The 14769-nt window shown below is 42.1% G+C and overlaps 1 protein-coding gene across 1 annotated transcript in view; it reads left to right on the forward strand.

The window, feature by feature from the left end:
- Positions 1 to 14349, forward strand: part of F13A1 (coagulation factor XIII A chain) — a 61073-nt gene extending 46724 nt beyond the window's left edge. The window contains exons 11-15 of the mRNA XM_057399302.1: positions 585 to 738; positions 1312 to 1596; positions 5694 to 5854; positions 8859 to 8995; positions 12883 to 14349. Coding sequence (XP_057255285.1) covers positions 585 to 738; positions 1312 to 1596; positions 5694 to 5854; positions 8859 to 8995; positions 12883 to 13027 — 882 coding nt within the window. The 3' untranslated portion in view covers positions 13028 to 14349. The remainder of the gene's footprint in view (positions 1 to 584; positions 739 to 1311; positions 1597 to 5693; positions 5855 to 8858; positions 8996 to 12882) is intronic.
- Positions 14350 to 14769: the final 420 nt, after the last annotated feature.

Genomic DNA, 14769 nt, shown 5'->3' on the forward strand with positions numbered 1-14769 from the left:
AAAGCTGCTTATGTTAAAGCTTCCTTGTTTTTTCAGTCAAAATGGATGCAACAATTTTAAAGAAGTCTGCTCACAGCATTCTTTTTTGCTGCAATAGGTCAAGGAGAGCTCACATGGGTGGTTTGACTGACAGAACTGAGAGGGAAATATCTCCATAAGGAGCAAGACAGCCTGATCTGGGGTTTTAACCTCTTGCACCACCAGAGCTGGTGTTCTCAGAATTGTAGCAGCTGCAGAGCAAGTCTCTCTCTAATTGAATTGTATATAGGTTAGGACAGAAAAGAATAAGATATTTTATCTATGAAGCATGCCCCGCTCTACGGTCTCATGTAATCATGCTCCTCAAGCCCAAAGGGTATCTCTGTATCCTACTCAAGTTTATACTGTCAGTTATTCTGGAGCTATGACTAGTAAAATGCATCTAGTCATTATTATAGCATATGACTAATTTTAAACATGGGACTTCAATACAAGTGTTTAGTGGGACTTAAGTGAACGTGTCATTATTTTGAGGGGATATAGACTGGCTTCCCTTCCTCTCTCTACTTCCACGTATCTCTGTCCTTTGTCATTTAATTTTACAGGTGAATAGTGATATTGTTTTCTCAAGAAGGCAGAAAAACGGAATCCAAATGATAGAAAAAATTGACACAACCCATGTTGGGCAGTTGATTGTGACCAAGGAAGTTGGGGGTGATGGAATGATGGAGATTACTGAGGAGTACAAGTTCCAAGAAGGTAACCTGAAATGGTGTGGGATCATACCAATGCAGATTTATCTAAATCACATCCTGGACGGTGTATTTACAAACCTCTGGCACTGAGGGAGCTTCATATAAAGCTGCCAAGGTGCCCTTGGAGCTCTTTATTTGTAGCTTCATCCCATAAACACTGCAGATGCCTTGAGAAAGCACAAACTTTGCTACTCAGAAATGCTTTGGACCGAGTAAGCTGTAGTGAAAACAAAGGGTAGACATGGAATAACTCAAAGCATTCAGAACAGTTCAAGGCTTTCTGTACAGCTGTTTAGACATTTCTTACTCAGGCCAGGTGTTCGCACAGAGTAAATCAGTGTAGCCCCATTAATATCAGTTAAGCTACATCAGTTTATTTGACATGGCTTGAATCTTTAACACAGCTCACTTGGAAGCTGTGAAGTTCTCCTATTATTAACTTTACCACAGGAAGGTTCACTGTCCTCATCCATTCATTTCAGCTACCACAAACTGGAAGATGCACCCATGTGATAGGTAATTGGGCTAATGCAGTACCCCTGTTTCTTTTCTAAATTTGATTTTCATTCATTTCTAGGCTCAGAGGAGGAGAGACTGGCTCTTGAGACTGCTGTGATGTATGGCGTTAAAAAGCAAAGTACTCAAGATGGGTATCAGCCACAAACAGACGTTGACATGGACTTCCAAGTGCAAAAGGCAGTCCTTGGCAGTGACTTTAAAGTCACTATAACTTTCAGGAACAGAAGTCGCAACTACTACACTGTTACTGCCTACCTTTCAGGCAACATAGTGTTTTATACAGGAGTCGCAAAAAGTGAATTCAAGAAACACTCTTTCAGTGCAAAACTGGAACCCTCTTCGTGTAAGGCTTGCATAGATGTTTTCAAACCTTTGTTTTCTGTGATATTGCTAGCTTTGTTTCTCTATGTCATTACCTGTCACCCATGGGTAGAGGCAATTCTAGTAGCTAGGGGTAGGATACTCTACTGGGTGTCAGGAAGCTCCACTCTCAGCTCTGGCCCTGCTACAAGTGTCATTTAAAGCTGAGGCTGTTTTCTTAAAGCTGTTGCTCCCTGCATAATGCTCTCTTACACCAAGATGCATGTTTGGGAACTGTTGATTTTTCTTGTTTAGTACAAAAGAAAACAAAGTTGCTCAGGTATAAAGCTTCAAGGTATTGTTTTTCATACATTTAGTCTTCTAGCCGTATCACAGCAAGTGAAAGAAAAGTTCTAGTTTTTCAGGGTGTCATTTACAGGGACAAAAAGGTGAATACCTTGTCTTACTTGGTAGAAACTGACAAGTTCTGAGTGGGCTATGGAGGACTGGGTGGTTCAGGACTTTGTATTTACAGTGATCTAAAAAGTTTATGTGTACCTAGAATGTGCCACTTTGGACCAGGGGCATTTGTCAGTTGGGCAGGCACCCCAAAGGTGAGTTAGTATTTTATAGACGTAGCATTTGCTTTTCCTAGTGCCCTCTGGATTGTGACCAGAAGATCCTGCCTCCCTCTTCTCATGAGAAAAGCAGTTCCTGGCAGCCTAACTCACACTGCTGAGGGCAGGATTTTGCATTGCCCGAAGTAATGAAGAAGGATGTTGCCCTTTTTTATTTCGGGCATAACTGAACTATTTCATGGCAGCCAAGGCAGCCCCATTCAGAAAACAGTAAGCAAGTGTTGAGGACCTGCTCTACTCCAAAGCGCTATGGAGCAGACTGGCTGTAGATCTCTGGCTTCTCCAGCATCAAGTGACTGCCAATCACTTGTTCTCCTGACAGGCCTCTTGATCTTGGGTCAGTGTCTCCAGCTCAGCAAAAGTGATGAGAATGTGCCCTTATGGAGGTTAAGTCAGAGGGTCCTCCACTTGAGTTTCCTACTGAGAGAGTCAGGAGCAATGATTTTGCCTTCCTGATGCTGCTACTGGTCAAAAGCAATCTCTACTGAGCACAATGGGAGTGGCAGGACTTTGGGTGGCCAAAGGACGGGACTCTTGATCTGGGTCTGGTGCTGGACCACAGCAACTCTGAGCTTTCTCATCCATCTTGTCTGTCTCATCCCAGCTCAAGTGATACTGTGAGCCCTATCTTCTGAGAGAGAACAAATTTTATATCAGTGACAAGCCCCCATGGAACCACAGTTCCCACCATGCCATGAAAAAAAATCCTCTGCTTTCTTCCTCCCTTTGAACATCATTTAAAACTGCACATCTTTATCTGGAGCTGATTAATCTCCATAAAGCAGGACTCCACTTAGAGGGATCTATAGGTGAAGGTTAATAAGAATTCTACCTCTGGTCTATAACAAAGCCCTGACAACTGCCTGATGGTTCTTTCTAACTCCCTGACTCATTTGTGGGGGGTCTGGAAATGGGTTGTTCTAGCACAGCCTGTCAATCAAAACACAGTGTGGGGCTTTATAGTGTCTTCCATCAGTTACTAAGTATTTGATCTGAAATACTGCAAAACTTTTGGACACTTGGTTAGGTACACTAAAAAAAAAACAAAAATCAGTTTCAAATGCTCAAGTCTAAATTCTGTGCCTCTTCTTTGATGGGGGAAAATTCAGTCATCTTGTAAGAAATGTGCAAATAACTGCTACACTTTTGGCTGTGATTTGTGCTTGGTTCCAAGACTTACGTCTGCTATTGCACCAAAGGTCTGTGTAAGGTATTATTACCTAAAACACAGCTTCTGCAGGGCTTTGAGACTCATCTAGCTCCTCAATGCAAGAAATTAAATGAATAGATGTTTGAGCATCACTGAACCTCATAGTCCATTTTTTCTAGGTTAAGTAAATGGTTTGTAAAAAGCTCATTGAAACCATGCTGCAAACTCTGATTGTGAGTGAATACAGGTTAAGAGGGAGGCACCTGAGAGACTAGAGCATGGATTTTATTGCATGTGTACCAAAAGTATGTCCCCATCACTGCTTCTGGCCAAGGAGGCATGTTTTAAGGTATTACCCCCATTCAAGGTGGAAATTAGCTTATATCTGAGCTACAGTTATCAACTTGTGGAGCATTTTGTCCTGCAACAGGACAAAAAACCCTCACAAGTTGTGGCATCTCTGAAGGTGATACATAAAACTTGATCATGAATTCTTTCACCTTTGCTTTGGAAAGGAGTGCTGTCAGAAAGAGTGTTTGAGCAGACAGGCAGTGTGAAGGGAGGCAGCATGATCATTTGCAACTGTGTGAGAATACTGTGTCAGAGGTGTGATGGAAGGATACCTATTGAGGCACTGAAGCAGAATTTGCAGGCTTCATTCATGGCAGATAGTGCATATGAATATCTGGAGGTAACAAAAATTACAATACAGTAAAGATGTGTCAGAGGCATTCTTCCAGCCCATGCTGCTGAGAGAATGAAGCAAGTTTTCAAACAGGAAGTAAAAGCATGATTTTCAGAATAATGATTAAAGGAATTGTGTGGGTTGAAAACATCTTTGAGGATTTGAATAGCTTAAACCTTCCAGTGCCTTCAAAGATGCTCTCACATCCATTTGGTTATATTTAGTTTTCTCTGTTTTTTGTAAAGGCTGTAAGGAAGCTCAGTGTTGTGTCTCCCTTGGCTTTCCCAGGTGCAGTAAATGGTAGTGGCATCTTACTAGCAGAGGCAGTGCTAAGGAAATAGAAGTCCATTATTCTTTTTTTCTTTTTTTTTTCCTCTGGTGATTAAACAGCAAAGTTCATCTTTCCTTTCACTGTAAATTTATCTTCTATTGTAAATCGTTTATTTATTTACTTATTTTACACAAATGATAAATACTTGCCCAATTGATAATTTACAGTTTAAAGCATTATGAGAAACTCTTCTATAAGAGGCACAGAGTGAAAGGGAGGGAGAGAGGGAGGAAGGGTGAGCACATCAAGTAAATTTAAGGCTGGCCTGGTAAATCCAGGTCAGGTGATCACCAAGGGAATAGCTTTGAAACCAAATCAAGGAACTAGTTTTGATGTGAATGGATCAAAAGAGTGAAAAGGGGTGAATGTTATTTACCCAACTGAGTTGAATTATCTCAGTGTGTACAGTGTATGTCACAAATACAATACAAATAATGGATAACAGTAATAATCCTAGTTAACAGATGAGTGATCTTGATATGTTTACTAGAGTTATAATGAATGTTTATAAAGGTAAGAGGACCAGATCTATATGTTCTGCGTGGTTACTTAGTTAGCAGGTCTGCTTCTCTGCGTCACATTCTCACACCATTGTTAGCCTGGGAATTGCAGTTCAATATGGTTAAAATTAATGATTCCCTGCATCTCAGCCATCAAGCCTAGGGGGACGTGTTCCTTTCAATAATTATTGTCAGGGAGCACGTGAAAGCTCTCTGGAGGGCATGCTGATGACAGGAGGACCTTCTTGCTAAATTTTGCAGGCAAGTCCATTGTAGGACAAAGGCAGGTATCCAGATACGTCCTTCAGAGCAGGTTGTCTCCCAGGTAGCCTGCATGGGCTCACACCCCATAGTGTGAGCCCCACTGGCTGCTCTTGAGGCGTCCCTGGTGGCATCTCTGCCACAAAGAGAGGCAGAGAAAGCACAGGAATAAAGTGGAAGAGGAAATATTTGCAGGCATGACACTCAAAAGCTGGTTTTGACCTTCATGCCCAGTAGCTACTTATTGCCAGTCTTGCTTCTCACTTATTTTGTGGGAGTGTCTAGAAACCTTCAGCTGTGGCCTGGACCCATGTTGACCAGCACTGAGCTGAGACTGTGCACAAACGCAGCTTTGACCCAGGGAGCTCACAGCCTAAATGGAAAGAGGGAAAGATAAGAGGGGGAATGGTGAGGTGAAGAAATGGAGACAGTTTGGGGAAAAAAAAAGCCATTCTTTGGGCATGGGCCACCTTTTTTCCAAGGCACTTGTGTAACTGGCGCTGGCTATGATGGGAGGAGCAATCAGCCATTAGATTGCTTCAGTACCTCTTTTTCTTCCATGTTTCTCCCCTCAGCTAGTGCTTTTGATGTTGTGATCAAAGCAAGTGAGTACATGAGTGACCTGCTGGACCAAGCCTCCTTTCATTTCTTTGTGACGGCACAAATCAACGAAACAGGGAAGATTCTGGCCGTGCAGAAGGCGACAGTTCTGGAGGTTCCTGCCCTGCGGATCAAGGTAGCTCAAGGCTGTGGTGAAGGGGATGCAGGCTGTTCTGTACAAGGCTGTCACATTGACTGCATATCTCTAATGGAGGGGTGTATGCTTATGTGTGTGTTAGACCTTCAGTTCAACGTGGACCTTATAAAGCAGTGGCTGGCTGGAGCATATGAGGGTGTATAGGTATGTTATACATTGTACTGAGTAACCCTACGTTAAAGTCTGAGTCTGGCAGCATCACTGGTAGTAGACAGCTAAAGTGATCTCAGTGGAAGAAGGAGGGGAAAAGATCTGAAAAAGCTGGAGAAACTCAAAGTCTAAGAGAGATTACTCACTCCAGTCACTCAAGTCTTTAAGTACTTCAGAAGTCTTATATTTAAAGCAGCACAGCACAGAGGCCTCCTGCTGAAGAATGAAGCTAGGGAGGTGAATTTTCTTGCAAAGCTCCTGCAGGTGTTGTGGAAAGTTTCTCTAAACTTGGACTGGCAGCATTGATTTTAGACAATGCTTTCAGGATTTCAGTGCTTTGATACCATGCTGTGAATGTACTACCAGTGGAGTTCCCTCGAAGTTCAAGCATTTCTGCATGAGGCATGGTGCCTATGAAATTGTAGAAATGTAATACTTATGATTGGACAAAGACCCTATGTTGTATGGCAAAGGCAGGACTGAGATTTAGAGTTCTCAGTCATAACTGAGCATCCAAATAAATTGCCTCATTCTCAAAAACACTGAGCCTTCATCCGTTCTGAATGACTCTATTTGGATCTGCTTTTTTTCCTAATACTCAAAAAACGAAATAATCAGAACATCTGTTCAGGAAGCTTTATATAAACATGAATGCAGCTTCCTAAAATTCAGGACCTTGAAAGAAATATGTTTATAGGCTTTTTTTCTCCTCTTTATTATTTGAATCAATGTTCAGGTTACCATATAATAATTTGTGTAGTAACCACAGCCTGCTGCAGAAAAAGTCAGGTTTTTTTTTTTAAATGTAGATCAAAACTGCGGTGAATCATAGAATCATAGAGAACAATTTGTGTCAGAAGGGATCTTAAAGTGAAGTTTACAAAAAGAAAAACCCACTCTATTTTGTGGTCTACAGAAACGCCATAATGCTCTGATTAGACTTCTTTGTATTTGCAAACAAAAGTTTTTTGGTTTACTGAGTGTTCTAGAGAGGAGGTAAACAAGACAGATAAATTCTACTTCAAATACCTGTTTTCAGTAAACTGATTTTAAAAGTAGAAAGTTCTTCCAATTCAATACTTAAACAGAACATCTCATACAGCATCTCCAATTTCAGCTTCAAAATCATTTATCCTCTCTGCTGTTATAAAGAAAGGATCTTTATAGGATAGGTCGCTGTCCAATAACCATGTTTTCTAGTAAAACTGAGTTTGTTTCTTCAATTCTTCGTGATGTGCAATAATATGCTGAAATTTTAATGGTTGGATCTTTGAAGCGTGTGTGCATACACATATGTATATACCTATATATTACTATTTATATAGGAAGCTTCACTTTATTGTTGCTGAAATCTGAGGAAGCTTATCCTACTAGTTTTCTTGTCAGATTTCTTCAGTGAATGTGACTGACAGACTGGAGTTCTTAATGTGAGAGTAAAGAAGTAGTATGAAAAACTTATTTCTCCTCATCTTCAGATCTTTCCCTATTGGTCGAAGATGATTGTCAGAGTTAACAGTTGAGGGAATTACCATATTCTAATTTAGCTTGAGACCGGGTTACAAAAATACGCTCAGCAAATACATATCATGGTCTCAGTTGCATCTGTGAATGTTCAGGATGAACATCTAATTGTGATCTTAACTGGACAATTGAAATATGAGGACGTAAGACCTCTGATTGAGTTAGAACTCTGAAAATGCCACAGATGTCTTTTTGCAAATGCAGGTGGCTGTTGAGAGCTCAGCTGTGAGTAGCTCATCCTTAGCTCCAGTCAATATATTGGTATTTGGTGCAGTGATCCCTTAGACCAGAGCCTTTTCAGCTTTTTTGCAGCTGTCATACTCCTTAAAAATTTGCAGTAGGGCTGCAGACCCCAGCAGAGCAGTTTAAATTTATTGACAAGATACTTCTCAATGCCCTTTAAAGTAGTTCATGGACCAGCTGGGTTCTGCCAACCATAAGTTGAAAACCCTTGCCTAAGCCTTTTTTATACTGTGAGAAATGTTGTGTTTCTAGGGAAAAAACAAAACAAAATTCCCATGCATCTAGTCTGTGTTTAAAAACGTGCTCTTTTGGAGGTATTTTCTAGGCAACTGTACTATTTTCCAGGCAACTGCCCTGATCTGAAAGGACAGAGAGATCCCTTCAGCTGTGTACAGTACACATATATACATATGGAAGCCAATGTGATCACTGCTTATTAGTCCCGCAGCTTAATATTTTACAGTGCAAAATGTATTGGGGTTTTGTTATGTAAGAGGTTTGGAGGACAATTGGCTCTCAGGTCTATGTAGAGCACACAAACAGGGTTAGAAACCTTTCAGAACACAAGAGGCAGCTGGGGAAGATGGACACGACACTTTTTGGAGCTGCAAGAAAGTGAGCCCATGTTTCTAATTTAGGATAATAATACCTGCCCTTCTCTTCTGGAGCTGATGTCCTGAGCACAGCGTGCACTTCAGTGCTGGTGAGGAGCCTGGGGAGGGAAGCAGACTCTGGAGGAGAGGCTTCCTCAGCTGGACATGCCCTCAGTTGGACACTCAGCTCCAGGACTGTGCACGTAGACTTCTGTTTCTTCTTATGGAAATGTGGGCCTGCCTCCTGACCTACTATGTGTCTTGAGGGAAGACTGCAATGTGTAGAAATATCTGCAGTGGTACCTATGGGCCCATGCATCTTACTAGGATTTCTCTGCCTCATGCTGTTTTGCTGTGTGCTTCATTCTCCTTCCTCCTCTTCCTTGCAAGTACTGTGCATTTAATTCTACAGATTTTTCCGTGGGGCATTTAATTATTATTATCTTGTGGAGCATTGTCCTTTCTGTGTCTTGCAGACCCAAGGTGAGCTGGTATCTGGTAAAGTAATGTCTGTGACTGTGGAATTCACCAATCCTCTGAAACAAACCCTGGAGAATGTCACTCTTCGCCTCGAGGGACCTGGCGTGCTGAGAACGATGAAAAAGGAGTTCAGGTAGGGAAGAAAGCACAACTAGCTGGGAGTTCATCTCCTACTTGCTCACAGGAGGCAGCTCACAAGAGGCACTTAACTAATGCTGCTCTGAGTAATTCAATTCAGACACTCTCTCCTTACTTCAAAATTCAATACACAGGGGAGCTGTAGGTCTCAATAGTCAGAAGTCAGGCTGTCCAGAGAGACCGTGCAGAGACACTGTGAGAGCATTTCACCTGTTCAGCACCAACATTGGAGGAAGGGGTAGTGGTTGTAGGTAGTTGTTAATGCAGCCTGAGTTTACTTTTTCACTGTATTATGTTATTTTTACCACTTGACAGTAGCACCTACAGAGCTTCTATCACAGAAAGAAAGACAGATATATTCTACACATGAAGTGTTTACTGCCACTCACTCAGAATGTGCAAATCAAGTCTTCTGCTGTCTTTCAAAAGGGCTTTTCTCTACTCATGTTAATCATGATTATACAAGACGTTCAGATACCTCAAATGATCTTTGCAAGCTTATGTCAAGACACGAGACGTGTCTCAGACACAGCAGAGCCCAGAGGGATGGCTGCAGCGTGTGTGATAACACAACTCCCCTCTGCCCCTGACAGCACAACTGCACAGGGCTGCCCTGGCACAGAGGTGTGCTCTCAACACAGGGTAATCCCAAGTCTGATGAAAAGGAAAGCCACCTTCATTATACTGAGTTTCAACTCATGCTGACACAGTGGTACCCATATTCAGAGCACGTTGTTTCCTAGACCCTCCTCCCATTTGAGTTCAGCATTATGAGCTCAGTGTTATAAGGTCAGCACTAGCCAGTTCCAGGATAACTGGAAATTTTGCAGCCATTGCTTAGTCCTGGGCAGCCAAAGCAATACCATCTATCATTACCTGAGCTGAGGGTCCCCGGGTGTGTGCAAAAAGAGTTTGAAAAATTGCCTGTGCTTCAGCAGCTGCATAAATTGTCAGCATCATCTAGAGGCAGTAGGGGAGGTCTGAGTTTGATTGCACCTGGGCCAGGGATAAAACAGATCAAAACCAGTCTCCAGAGTAGAGCTGGGTAGAAAAATGACTGTGAAAGGGCATCATACTATGTTTGCTTTGTGCACAAGGCATGTCACAGACGCTGCTGAGCATGACTCAGCACAATCCACATGAGTTACACAAGTTGCAGCAGTAGCCCTCATTGCTGCCTAGCTGTGCCAGCCTCCCCCGCTGCTCTGCATCCTTCTCAAACCAAAAGCTGCCATGGGCTGCTCTCACCTTGAAAGATGCAGAAGTTGACAGGTGCATCAGGAGATAGGGCATAAAAAGGACTGACAGAAAGATGTCATTTTCTTTCAAGTCAACATGTTTCCCCTTTTCAGTAGTGCCCTTGTCATCACTTAAAATGGAAATGGATCGGCTTAGTCATTTAAGATTTAAGTTATCTGAGATGAATGAAGGTGCAGGTTATACACACAAAGGACAGAGCAGCAGGCAGTTGTGGTTTATTTAAATAATAATCACAATTTGCCTCCATGCATTCAGAGTGATAAATGGTTCCAGTGTGGTGATGACTCAGCATATTACTCAGAACCATTCATCACTGAATCCTCTCCCAGGAAAATCATGTTAGGGTGACCTTACTCCATTTGCAAAGAGAATTAAACCTAGCCTAGTTTTTCCTCACTCTTCCACTGCTTCCCTGTCCATCAGGGACTGTCACATATGGGATGTGGCTTCTGCAGTTCTTTGTGGGGATGAGACTTTTGACCTCTCTGTATTTTTAAGTTAGCTTTTCTGTATCACTTGGGTGACTCCACAAAACAGGTATGTGGGATCCAGCTAATACAACATTATTCTGGAAATGTAGTGGCTTGGGGGCTTCAGTCTTGACCATTCATAAAAATAGTACATGATATTTAGCTATTGGCCTCAGACAGATGAGGGGCATGACTTAGGGAAAAGCCTTTGGCAGCAGCAATTCCTACATGGGTCATAGTATTTGCATGACAAATGAGAATTAACCAGACAGTGATGAATAGTCTTAAATGGATTTTAGCCAAGCATGCTTTCACACTAGCAGGTAAATCATTTCAGGTGTTTCTACGTGGGAAAGCCCAGCTAGTCTTAGCATTTGTAGAGAAAAGCAAGTTGTTTTAGAAGTAGTACAGTAAAGAAAGAGGAAAAGGTGTGCTTGGTTTCCCAGGGGAGGTGTTGTCTTCCTGCACACACACACTTTTATATAAATATATATATACATATATGCAGAGATAATAGCACTAAAAATCAGAGATGGTAGTGCTACCCTGTCTCACTAGGGCACTGTGAAAATGTGGTCTGGAAGCCTTCATCCAGAGAGTGCATCCCAAGCGCTCAAGAAAGTAGATTGAAACTTGCTGCACAGCAGATTTGTATATCTTCTCCACTTTCCATAGAGATAGTTCCTTGCAAATCATTCCCATGAACTCTTACTTTAAAAAGGTATTTAACTTTGTGCAGCAATTGAAGTCATTGCTTTATCATGCTACCATTTTAGTGGGCATTTGGTGGAGGAGGCAGGCCAGCTAAGGGAAACAGAATATCTCTTATTGAGAAAAAAGGCAAAAAGAGGGAAAACACTTGCTGGAAGCACTCTGCATAAAAAAAATATGATCTTCCTCTGCTTTTTCTTTTCTAAAACTGGATACATGCCCCAGGTTACCTATGACTGTATATGCAAAATGCAATGCAGTGCCATGTGGAGGTACTTAAGCTAACCTCTAAGGAACTAGAATACCTCTCATTTTAGAAGGCGCAGACATGCGCTGAAAAAAATATTCAGGTTAGGTAGCTCATTTAGAGCTAATTAAGGCTTCTTGTCTTGTGGCAAGTGTGCTAAGCCTGGGCTGTCATTTTTGTCCTGACCCTGTCAGAGGACATGGAATCTGAGAGCCAGATCCTACCAGATGAGAATATGAAAGTGCGACTGAAGTTTAGGCTTACTTTAATCGGTTCTTTGTGGAATACCATAGCTATGTGAGATGAAAACAGTGGCTAAATTCATAATCCTCTTAACACTGAAGAAAATAACATTTATTTTTATAAATAGCTGCCCGCTATGCTATCTTCCCCGTTGGTTCCTTTAGAGCAGTGGTATCCTGACACCCCCCAAACATAATCAATCAATATCAGCCTTCATAATTTTCACACAGAACATAGCAAAAGCACTGAGGAAACACAGAAACCCAATATTTAAGGCTCTCTGTGCACACCTTAGTTGTAGCAGAAATGGAAAATCAAGAACAGTGCAGAATATGGTTGCTTTATAGTATGAGTTATTAAGAGTCATACATAATGTAAAAGGGTAACTGATAACAGCAGGACTCCCACAAACACTTTGACCTGTTTGTGTGGACATGAAGTCATCTGAAGCGGCCAGTGAGATCTGCTGATGTTACAACTGTGGGAGGGTGTTTGAAGGTAGGAGCTGGCAGAGGAGCTCAGCATCTCATCAGCGCTGCATTGAGTTTGCACAGGAATGCTGTGGACACTTCATAACAAGGACTTATTTAACTATTTAAAGAATCACTCACAGGCTATAACAGGTAAAATGGAATTATAAAGTAGAAAAAAAATGTGTTAGCTATAAAAATTATTCTGAAAATGACTGTGAGAGGAAGTGAGGCAGAAGAAAATGGATTCATTTTGGAAACTTAAAATTATCCCGGAGGAAAGGCTAGAAAAGGCTTTGACAGAGTCAGTCCTGAGAGGAATAGAAGATGGAGGGAATAATTTATAGGACACTTATGGGAATGAATGAAACATAAAAATATTGAGACATGTTATACTGCCCACATTCAGTTTCTCCATTGGGTCAGGCTGAGAGCACTGGCTGGTTGACCACAATATTGTTACTTTCCTCTTCTCCTACAGGCAAATCCCACCGAACTCTACCTTGATCTGGGAAGTAAAAACTGTCCCAAGACAACCAGGTTTACGAAAGCTGATTGCAAGCCTGGATTCTAATGCTTTGAGGCATGTGTATGGTGAGCTGAACATCCAGGTTCAGAAACCATGAACAAGGATGCTGCCTTCATCTCTCATTTAGCTATATTTCAAAATATCATGGTGGGGGGAGGGAAGGGGAAGAGGTGGAAATTTGCTTATTGTTATTTTGGTCATCCTTGTGCTGAACAAAAATTTCATAAAGAAACCTAACTTGGTAAGACTGGGGAGAGCACGAAAAAGCACCTGAATGATTTAAAATTAGATACATGTAATTAAAGACAATTCTAGGCCATATTATTCCTATAGTTCACTTGTATTTATAGTCTTTTGCATTAGCGCTGTAAGGGACTCTGAAAAGCTTCATTCACCAAAGTAGTCTGAACTTTAGTTTTAATTAAGGCCTGATATTTCACTGAAGAAGAACCCAGAGTTATAAATTCTTAGATTGAATTACACAACCCTATGGTAGATCATTCAGGCTGCAATAAAAACAGGTATTTCTAGCTAAGGGGACTGCTTTATCTTACTACGTTATAATTTTCCACTTCATGGAGAGCTCACTTGCTGGAAGCATCTTGCAGGGTATGTTAGCTCCAGAATATTCCCAGCCCCTTGTTTCCTCTTGCTGCTTCCCTCTGCCTTTCTCCTAGTCTTCCACATGTGCAGACACCCACACATACTCACTTAGGTATTTCATGCCCTCACCCCACCCCCTATGCTGTTGATACGCTGTTCCTCTCTTTTGCTTGATGAAAATCCAGAGTTTTTCATGCTCCTGCTCAGGGTTCTTCACACCAAACTTGCATTTCCTGGTCACATCTCTTGTATATGATGTATTATTTCTTCATGCTTTCCTGCCTTTTCTTCTCTCCTGAACCCATCCTGCAGCCCCATTTCCCACATGTGTGTGTGTTGCCCAGAGCAGTCCACGCTCTGCCAGCTGTTAAATGGGGTGAAGGAGAGAGGAGTGATGGGGACAGCCTGAGGGTCTTCTCCTGCCAGCCCCACAAGACAAGCAAATATCCTGCACTGGAGCTGGGGGTGAGTTTAGGTGAAACACTTGGGGATGAGTTTAAATTAAACCATGCCTGAAAGTTTCCAGAAATCACTGCTACTGCAGAACAAAGTGCTGTTATATGAGCAACCTCAGGAATATCCAGGGACAGAAGCTCAGATGGAAAAGGAATAAAGATGTATCCTGAGCCAGAAACTTCACAAGATGGATCTACTTCACGTCTTTCTTGCAGCATATTCCTCTGTAAGGTGCAGTAGGGCCTCCCAAGGCATTGCTTCTCCACTGAGGACATTCTGGTTTCCCTTAGTCTTCCATGCAGGGCACCACTCCATCCTAAGCCATGTACCCCATTGTGCTAGGTCAGTAGGGGTGTGTGTGTGTGTTCACTTCTTATCTCCCATGAAATCCTAGAGATCTCTTTCCATGAGGCAAAGATGAACATGCCACAAGCTGTGGCAACTCTTCTCCACCGGACAGCGTATGTCCTGTACTAGCAGCACAGGTGAGCTAACTGAGCTTCCAAAGCAGTTAAAAGGAGCCTCACACTCATTAAACATTGGGGCTTTATTGTACTGTGGATGGCTGTGTCATTTTGTGGTCTCATTAGTAAGAAAGCAAGGGAGATGAGTTGCCTTCTGCTCCTCTTCTTGCCACACATGGCCTAGCACAAAACCTGTGATCAACTGTTAAAAATAAGCAAGTCCTGGGAGGGTAGAAATGCAGGCTGCTTTTTTGATAAAGAATGTGGAATAAAGCAAAGTTTCATACCACCTGATACGCTCAATGAGTACCCCTGG

Source organism: Pezoporus wallicus, unplaced genomic scaffold (assembly GCF_028554395.1).
Source record: "Pezoporus wallicus isolate ANWC-B61680 ecotype Strahan unplaced genomic scaffold, APGP_CSIRO_Pwel_v1 contig_818, whole genome shotgun sequence".
NCBI lineage: Eukaryota > Metazoa > Chordata > Aves > Psittaciformes > Psittacidae > Pezoporus > Pezoporus wallicus.